At 41.7% G+C, this 9542-nt stretch overlaps 1 protein-coding gene across 1 annotated transcript; it reads right to left on the bottom strand.

The window, feature by feature from the left end:
• Positions 1–2467: 2467 nt before the first annotated feature.
• Positions 2468–3511, bottom strand: MOS (MOS proto-oncogene, serine/threonine kinase). The gene has a single exon (XM_004372612.1). The coding sequence runs from the start codon at positions 3509–3511 to the stop codon at positions 2468–2470; it is 1044 nt and encodes a 347-aa protein (XP_004372669.1).
• Between the last annotated feature and the right edge of the window lie 6031 nt (positions 3512–9542).

The following is a 9542-nucleotide window of genomic DNA, read 5'->3' as shown; positions in this document are numbered from 1 at the left end:
CCCTCCTTGACACTTTCTGTTCCTCCTTTCTGTACCAGCTCTCATAAGCTCGGCTCTATCTGACATCAGTCTGCTCTCAGGAGTTCCTTCTCCAACACTGGCACTTCATAGTGGACTACTGTCCCTCAGAGTATCTACTTATGCCAAGTTTTTCTGGAATACCAATGAGTGCTCCCTCAGTCTTGTCTCCTGAGCTGCCCTAACTGCTCCCTGCACTTGTTTCCTACAGGCTCTGTGCAGGCTGGATGTGTCACTGCATAAGTTACGGAGTTTGTGCATTTTCTGCATCTTCTAGTTCCACTGATAATGGAGTTTTCAGTGTTTCTTCCTCCCTGTTTGCCTGTCAGTCTGTATGGCTCCCAGGAGAAGGGAAGAAATTAGAACCCAAGCTGTGGCCATGTCAAGTCTGAAAGTCAGTTTTGGACTTGAATGCTGTTTAGCAGGGCCATCTTGTAATCACGCAGCTCACTGACTGTTAATAAGGCACTCAGCTTAGTTAGAATCTCATTTTAACACACTTGGTGGAATGAAACTCATCTATTGTATTTTAAACTTACCAGCATGAACTCCTATTGCTACATTGGACAGAGGAGGGATCTACTGGTACATGGACAATTGGTTTCCCACATTTATTGACAGAATTAGCAACACTGTTAATATTTTCATATGCCCATAGGCAGCTTCCTTTTGCTTTCCCCAGGAACAAATCTAAATCACGGCTTCCAACAGGTTCTTCCAGTTCGAACCCCTGCTGAAAGCTTGCATTTCTAACAAGTTCACTGCTGAGAATTTGCATTTCTAACAAGTTCCCAGGAAGTTATACATAAGAATCACCCAGCGATTTTATTAAACTGTAGATTCTGATTCAGTATATCTAGGGGGGGAATGTAAATTCTCAGCAGAGAACTTGTTAGAAATGCAAATTTTCAGCAGGTGCTCTAACTGAACTGAATTGGTTCAAAGTCCTCATCTAAAGTATGCTTTCACTCTGTAGATCCCTTCCTCAATCGCTCTTAACAAATAGAAGCCCACAGATGTGAACTACAGCCTTTTTTTCCTCTGTGTAAACTTATCTATGTCAACCCTGGTGCAAGTGGTTAAGCATTAGATTATTAACCCAGAGATTGGAGGTTTGAAGCCACTCAGAGGCACCTCGGAAGAAAGGCCTGATGATTTGCTTCCAAAAGGTCACAGCCTTGAACACCCTATGAAGCAGTTCTACTCTGCAACACATGGGGTCACCATGAGTTGGAATTGATGCTATGGCAACTGGTTCAGTTTAGTTTTGGGTTTAAACTTAACCTATAATGGCAGTTGTCCTACACTCAGCTCCCATCCCAAGAAGAGATGCTCTTTTTCTTTGAGGCTAGCACCCCTTTTCCTAGATTCTATTTTTCATCTCTTTACACAATTTTTAAAACTTTATTGTCTTTGGCCGCTCTGGCTTCTTCCACAAAGACTCATTTCCTTCATTCTAAAACAAAACCAAAAATAAAAAAAATTTCCACATATTTTAGCACTTTTTCACACTTCTATGTCTCCTGCCTGCCCTAATAGTCCATGCACAGCCTGTTTCAGGTGCTTGCCACAAACTATCCAGCCCTTTGCAACGGCCCTTCCCTCTACGGCTCATTGAAACTGCCACTGCCAAACGAAGTTTTATTTAAGTTGTCCTGATGACAAGACCCACTCATCTCCTTCTTTTAAGTACTTAAGTGCCAGGAGTCATTGCCTTAACTTCTATAATTGGCTACCTGGTTCTACTTGTCTGTTCTCCTCCATCCCAATGTTAAATTTTACTATTCTTTAGGGTTGTGTTTTTTCCCCCACATCATATAATTTCCCTTTGTTGTGTCATCTACCTTTGAGTCCAAATACCAGGCAAAAGACACTCAGTTTAGAAGTATTTTACAAAATGTTTCTACTCATGACAATGGAAAAATCACAATAAATCATTTAAAATATACTTCCTTTAGAAAACTTCAGTTTGCAAATCTTATGTGTGAAGACTATTGCAAACAAGAGTTTTTTCTTTTTTGGGGGGTAGGAAGGCACAGGAATTTTTTTTTTAAACTTATTTGGCATGGAACCAATTAACTTGTAAATAGTTTGAATTATTATTTAAATTTATAGACGAAAATTTGGCATTTCCACAATTCAGTTCTGTTTCGGACAAATTGGTTTCATCAATAGAAAATTTGGAGAAAGGTGATAATATAGAACTGTTAAACACTAGCTGTGGGAAGCAAAGCCTACAGCTATGTAAAGGAAAAAGGTTAGTTACTAACAGTATTAAGTACTAGATTTTTAGCTCAGCTCTGTTTTAGAAAAAAAAATCACTTGAGACTAAAGAAAGTTTTAAGTAGCTTTATTTTCCAAAAGTCCATCCTATAAATAGGTTTTCTTCTACATTTCCACTTCTTTAAAAATGAATACAAAGAAAAGTGTACCTGATACAGGTTTAAAGTCAGCAGAATTCAGCTTTTAAAGAGTTAAGGTCAACAAAGAGAAGTTCTGCATTTGGCCGCTGCCAAGTGCTGGTTCTCCAGCAGCATTTGATGATGTTCTCAAGTCTTTGGCCCGGGACGGAGTCCCTGAAGACAGCCGCTGAGAGAGATGGACGAAGATTGTGGGCCACAACAGCATACAGCACATACTGCCGCTCCCCCGAGTAAGGAATCTCCTTGGTCGTCATCTGCCAGAGAGTTATGGCAAAAGAATAGATGTCAGCTTTGGGAGTTACGGTCTCTCCTTTCAGGAGCTCTGGGGCGCGGTGGGTGTAGGTGCCGCCTAGGTGGTAAGGAGCCTGGAAGCCCAGCAGATCTTCCAGCCTCTGCGAGCAACCAAAGTCCCCAATTTTGCAGACGTCCTGCTCACTGATCAAAATGTTCGCTGGTTTCAGGTCCAAGTGCACGATGCTTTGTGAGTGAAGGAATATCAGGCCCTTCACGACATCAACCGAATACTTGAGACACTTTCCCAGACTTAACTGCCCTCCAGCGGAGCAGCAAGTCTCCTCCTGCTCCTCGGGGTAGCTGGTAGCCCCGTATATGACTTGGTGTAAAGTGGTGTTGCCCCCGAACTCCATGACAATGGTGCCCAGACTATTAGAGCCCGCGGGCGTGCGCGTACTGGCAGCCACCACCCGCACGATGTTGTCGTGGCGCAGCCTGGCTATGTTGAGCTCAGCCCAGAAGCTTCGCTGCGACGCCAGTCGGTTCTTGGTGCTCTTGTTCACTTGTTTTATGGCCACGGGAAGCCCATGGTAAGTGGCCTTGTAGACCGAGCCGAAGCCTCCAGCCCCCAGCCTTTGCAGGAAGCGCACCTGTTCCCAGTCAATAGAGCACCAGGCCAGGCGGCGGGGCAGCCGAGGTGCCCTGGGAGGCGTGCAGCCCAGAACGCGCTGCCCCCGCCGACCTGGACGTTCGCAGGGGCTGCTGCAGGGCCGCGAGTCCCCCGAGGGGGACAACTCTCCCGGGAGGAAACGGCGCACATACAGAGGCGAGGGCATAGCACTCTCAAAGTGGAGCAGATCCTCAGGGAAAGGAAAAAACAAAAACAAAAACAAAAAAACCGCGGGCGTTAGGACGGATGACTGACAACCATTCGCCCACCGCAGCGTTTTTACCCTCTTCCCCAATTTTCTCCAAACAAGCCACATCTGGGATGCTACTCAGCAAGGCCATTTATCAGATGGGGCAGGTGGTGGGGCTGAGGGAAGCACAGCAATCACTTTCAAGTGAAAGCATTTTCTCTAAACACAGAGGATTCTAACAAGCGCTCACTACGTTGAGTTCACCGTCTAAATGGCACCGCGCTGTCCCTTGACTCACCCCACTTTGACACTATTTTTTTAATTATAAAAAAATGGACTTTTTGCAAGTCTCTTGCGCTGAACAGTGTCAGTCCTAAAGAGACCACATAGTAAAATGGAATGATTTCACACTCTACCGGTTGTCAGTGCTACTCTTGAGCGGCGGTAAGTAACTTCCAGCAGTTATTGGCAGAAAAAGTTGAAATACAAACAGCAAGAATTTGTTTAACCGAGTATGGGGATAATTAGGTGCAAAATGCATAGGAATACAGGTCAAAACACACATCTCTTGAGTTCATGGGGGAAAGGAAGACGTGCTGACACCCCATTCAGTTTATATAGCAAATTAGCAAGACTTTAATCAACGTGGCTCTCTGGTGGCGTAGTGGTTCCAATCCACCAGCTGCTCTTTGGAAACCCTATGGGGCGGATCTACTATGAGTCGGAAACGACTCGATGGCAATGGGTTTGGTTTGGTTTTGGTTTTTTATTAACCTATGACTTCCTACCAATTCTTTCTTTCCACAGCACTTCAGCCCACCCAGTCCTCTCCCTTGCAGGAGAGACTCTAGACTCCCCAGCAAAGGCGTTACAGAAGTTTTGAAGCAGAGTTGGGGGTGGGGTGGGGGGATGGAGAACAACAGAAAAGTTCGGAGTCGTTATGAGAACTTCAAATAATAACAAATATGGGAGAATTGTTGCAGAGCAAAAATCTGAAGAAATTAAATGTCACAGATTCACTGGTGCCTCTGTAAAATCAGATGCTGAAATAAAATTCAGGGGCTTGCCACCCAACCATAAAGTCTTCCTTTCTAATTTTTATAATAAAAAAAAAATTTACATTATCTTTGGAAAGCTAACCTAACCCCTTGCCATCAAGTGGATTCTGACTAGAGGCAACCCCACATGATTCAGAGTAGAACTGCACTCCATAGGGTTTTCAAGGCTGTTACCTTTTGGAAGCAGATCACCAGGCCTTTTTTTGAGGCACCTCGGGGTGAGTTTGAACTGCCAACCTTTCAGTTAGGAGAGCTTAACCATTTATACCACTCAGGGACTCCATCTTTAGACAAAAGAACCACCATATCACCCTGTTCATTAAAAAGCACACAAGAATGTTAGGATCTACTTTTAAAAAAATCAAATGGCAAAGTTTCATTCTTACTTTCTGTACCCAGAGCACAGAGGTGATGTGTAACCACATTTTTATGACAGCTTCTGTGTTTCTGACATATATTGGTTCTGAAAAGATACATTAATAAACACAAGCTACTTATTAGCATCAACAATTTGAGGTTTATTGAGCCCTAAATAGGATTTCTGTTCTGTGCTATTCCTCTGGATTAATATGTAATCTTGGATATAATATTTAATCTGTTTGAACCTCACTCTTTTCAGGTAAGAAATTAGGATAATAGTCATTATTAAAATAAACATTATTATTTTGAAATACAAGTTGGGGAGTCTTGTCCAAATTACCAACAAAAAACAAATCTAAAAATTTAAACTATAGGATATTTTAGTAGAAATACAGTTGTATGCAATTGTAATGAGTCCCAAGTATACAAGGATGACATGAATAGAGTAAAATTAAAAATTAGTAAAACTATATTCAATAAGTATATATTGCAAAATTTATTCAATAGCTGTCACATAGCTGGAATTAAATAATTATGACTATATGAGGACTCTGCATAATACAAGCAGTGCTGTGAAGATTAGCAGAATAAAAGCAGTAGAGCGCTATAACCTCCTAGGTATTATACAGAATGCAAGATGATGTGATTTGTTGTTATATAATCTTTATTTAAAAGATAATAACAAAGAATTAATTTATTAAACTTTAAGATTTTACTTTTTACATAAAACATGTGGTATTAATGAAAATGTGGTCCTCATGGTCTTAGGGAACATCTAGCTCAATTAGCATAACATAATTTATAAAGAAAATGTTCTACATTCTACTTTGGTGAGTAGCATGTGGGGTCTTAAAAGCCTGTGAGTGGCCATCAAAGATACTCCACTGATCTCACCCCTTCAGGAGCAAGGGAGAATGAAAAAAACTAAAGATACAAGGGAAAGATTAGTCCAAAGGACTAATGGACCATATCTACCATGGCCTCCACCAGACTGAGTCCAGTACAAGATGGTGCTCAGCTACCACCACTGACTTCTCTGACAAGGATCACAATAGAGGGTCCCGGACAGAGCTGGAGAAAAATGTAGACCAAAATTCTAACCCACAAAAAAAGACCAGACTTACTGGCGTGACAGAGACGGGAGAAATCCTGAGATTATGGCCCCCAGACACCCTTTTAGCTCAGTAATGAAGTCACTACTGAGGTTCATCCTTCAGTCAAAGATTAGACAGGCCTATAAAACGAAATGAGACTAAAGGGGCACAACAGTCCAGGGGCAAGGACTAGAAGGCAAGAGGGGACAGGTAAGTTAGTAATAGGGAACCCAAGGTCGAAAAGGGTGAGTGATGACATGTCGTGGGGTTGTTAACCAATGTCATAAAATAATATGTGTACCAACTGTTTAATGAGAAGCTAATTTGTTCTGTAAATCATCTAAAGTACAGTAAAAAGAAAAGAAATAAATTAAGATGTTGACTAATTAAAAAAAAGAAAGAAAATGTGGTCCTCTTTACACTCACAAACCACAAACTCATATCTGTCATCTGAAAAACCATCCAAGAATATTTAATTGAATATCCATTTTAAAAAAGTCATTTGTTTCCTTTTTTAGGCATCTTCAAATAGGCTTCTCTTTCTCAGCAAACTGCAGTCACTCTGAAGGCAGCATCTATGTTCCTTGTTGATTTTTTTCTTCCCTGTGAGTAGCACATGTTGTTGTTGTTGTTAGTTGCCCTTTGAGTCAAATTCAACTCATGGTGACCACATGTGGGCAGAGTAGAGCTGCTTCATAAGGTTTTCAAGGCTGTGACCTTTTGGAAGCAGACAGCCAGGGCTGTCTCCCAAGATGTCTCTGGGTGGGTTCCAACTGTCAACCCTTCCGCCAGTAGGTGAGCACTTAACCACTTGTGCCACCCAGGGACTCCTTAGCACATAGTAAGTTCTTATTAAGCTCTTGCTTAATTGAATTTAATTTTTAATTCTGGTTTTTTTTACTGTGGATGTATGCACTATATAATATTTTGGATCTCAGAAATGGGTAAAGCCTAATATGGTGGGAAAGAGCAAAGGCTCTGGGGACAGGTGGCCTGGGTATCTTGCTGTCTCTATGCCTCAATTTCCTCATCTGTAAAATGAGGAAAATATTAGGCTTCCCTCAGGATTGTTGTGAGGATGAACAGTTTCAAATATTTAGATACACCCTGACTTAGAGGAAGTGATATGTAAATGTTAGTTATTATCATTTATTCAACTGATAAGAACCATGGTGTCTTAGTTATCCAGTGCTGCTATAACAGAAATACCACAAGTGGGTGGCTTTAACAAATAGAAATTTATTCTCTCACAGTCTAGGAGGCTAGAAGTCCGAATTCACGGTGCCAGCTCCAGGGGAAGGCTTTCTTTCTCTGTCAGGTGAGTGGGTAATGTCCATGTCATTACGCTTCCCCTGGGTCTAGGAATTTCTCAGCACAGGGACCCTGGGTCCAAAGGATGTTCTCTGCTCTCAGCTCTTCATTCTTGGTGGTAGGAGGTCCCTCTCCTCTCTGTTATATCTCAAAAGAGATGAACTCAAGGTACAACCTAATCCTGTAGATTGAGTCCTGCCTCATTAACACAACTGCCTCTAATCCTGCCTCATTAATATCATAGAGGTTAGGATTTACAACACATAGGATAATCACATCAGATCATAAAATGGTGGACAACCACACCATACTGGGAATCACGCCTAGCTAAGTTGACACGTATTTTGGGGACACACAATTCAATCCATGACACATGGATATGGGTTTACATCAATAAGAAATAGATTTGTTAGACAGTATTGCTCGAAAACATATCCTACCAGGGCTGAAGTAACTCATTTTACTATAAGTTAAACCAATTTAAACTTTGAGAGTTTTTTCCCCTTTAAAATTTTATTTCTGAGGTTAAAAGTGTAAAAGCACATGGCATTATTGTTATAGACTAAAAATGCAGGGGGTTAACATTAATCTGATCAAATGCAACAACCTGAATCATACCTAGACAAAGACATAAGAGCAGAATTTGCTGATAACATCTTCAGTAGCACTACCTACCTGGGATCAGAGATGAAACAAAGGAGAGGAAACAAAGAAACCTCCTGAAGCTACTGCCAAGGCAAGTCGCTCTAAGGCTCTTAGCGGAAAAGGCTTTCCGTGCTCTGTTCTTTCATGGGAAGCATGACTATTAGCTATTTCACTATCATGCAAACAACAGTATATTTATCACAATATGTTACAGTAGAAACCAGAATTAATAGCTCACTTAAATACGATTTTAACGAACGAGGATGAGGAGCAGGGATTGGTTAACGCAGGGCTCTTTGTGGATAACCCGCAGGCGTTAGCTGCTGCTGCGCTTAGGATGGGCGAACCAGACTCAGGCGAATGGCCAGGATGGTGCGGGATCTGGGAGTTTGTCCCCTTTGTCGTGCGGGGCTGAGGAGGTGAGTTTTCCCTTCATTGATTCACAGTCACTGGGAGGTGAGCGTCTTCTGTTCAGAAGACATCTCCGCTCACCTGTAGGACGCGCTGGCCTCCAAGGCCTCTTTGGCTTTAAGATTTCTGTGGCCTGGGGCGTGAACCCCCACCTTTCCCATTACCGCCTTCTGTGCGAATCTTCTGAAAAGCCTAAGGGCAGTTTCACCATACTGGGTCTGTTCCTTTTCCTTTCTTATGTGTCGGAAATCACATGAGTGAGGCCATCTTTCCCCAAGATGATTTACTTGCTTAATATTGAATCGGAGCCCTGGTGGCGCAGTGGTTATGAGCTACGGCGGCTGCTAACCAGAAGGTCTGCAGCTTGAATCCGCCAGCCGCTCCTTCGAAACTCCATGGGACAGCTCTGCCCTGTCCTATAGGGTTCCTATGACTTGGCATCTACTCCACGGCAACCAGTTTGGTTTGGTTTTGGTTAATATTGAATTATGCCAAGCCGCTGTGTTCCCTTGCCCTTCTGCGCACACTGTAACTTTTCATTTCAGTTCTGAATTATTATGTAATCTTTCGGGAGACATTTTTAAAAAATAATATATTTATTTTTTGTTGTTGAGAATATGCTTAGCAGAACATATACCAATTCAACAGTTTCTACATGAACAATTCAGTGATATTGATTACATTCTTCAAGTTGTGCAACTGTTCTCACCCTCCTTTTCTGAATTGTTCTTCCTGCATTAATATAAACTCACTGCCCCCTAAGGTTCCTATCTAATATTTGGAGTTGCTGTTGTCAGTTTAATCCCATACAGATAGTTCTTAAAAGGGCTCAGTGGTCAAGGCAGAACATTCTTTACTAGTTAAGCTAAATTTTTGTTTGATTTTAAGAAGATTTTGGGGGATATTTTTGGTTTAAGATTTAAAGATTATCTCAGGGCAATAGTTTTGGAGGTTCAATCCAGCCTGGATTCCATGTGAATTTGACATTCTGCTCTACATTTTGATCAGGATTCTTTAGAATCTTTTTTTTTTTTTTTTATTATACTTCAGGTGAAAGCTTACAGAGCAAATAGCTTCTCATGAAACAGTAGTACACATATTATTTCATGACATTGGTTAACAACCCCA

The sequence above is a fragment of the Trichechus manatus genome, unplaced genomic scaffold (assembly GCF_000243295.1).
Source record: "Trichechus manatus latirostris isolate Lorelei unplaced genomic scaffold, TriManLat1.0 scaffold00018, whole genome shotgun sequence".
Lineage (NCBI taxonomy): Eukaryota > Metazoa > Chordata > Mammalia > Sirenia > Trichechidae > Trichechus > Trichechus manatus.
The sequence above is the reverse complement of the archived record's forward strand: the minus strand, read 5'-3'. Positions and strand labels throughout refer to the sequence as shown.

Coding starts and splice junctions, on each gene's coding strand:
- MOS (XM_004372612.1), bottom strand. CDS start 3,511: ATGCCCTCGCCTCTGTATGTGCGCCGTTTCCTCCCGGGAGAGTTGTCC.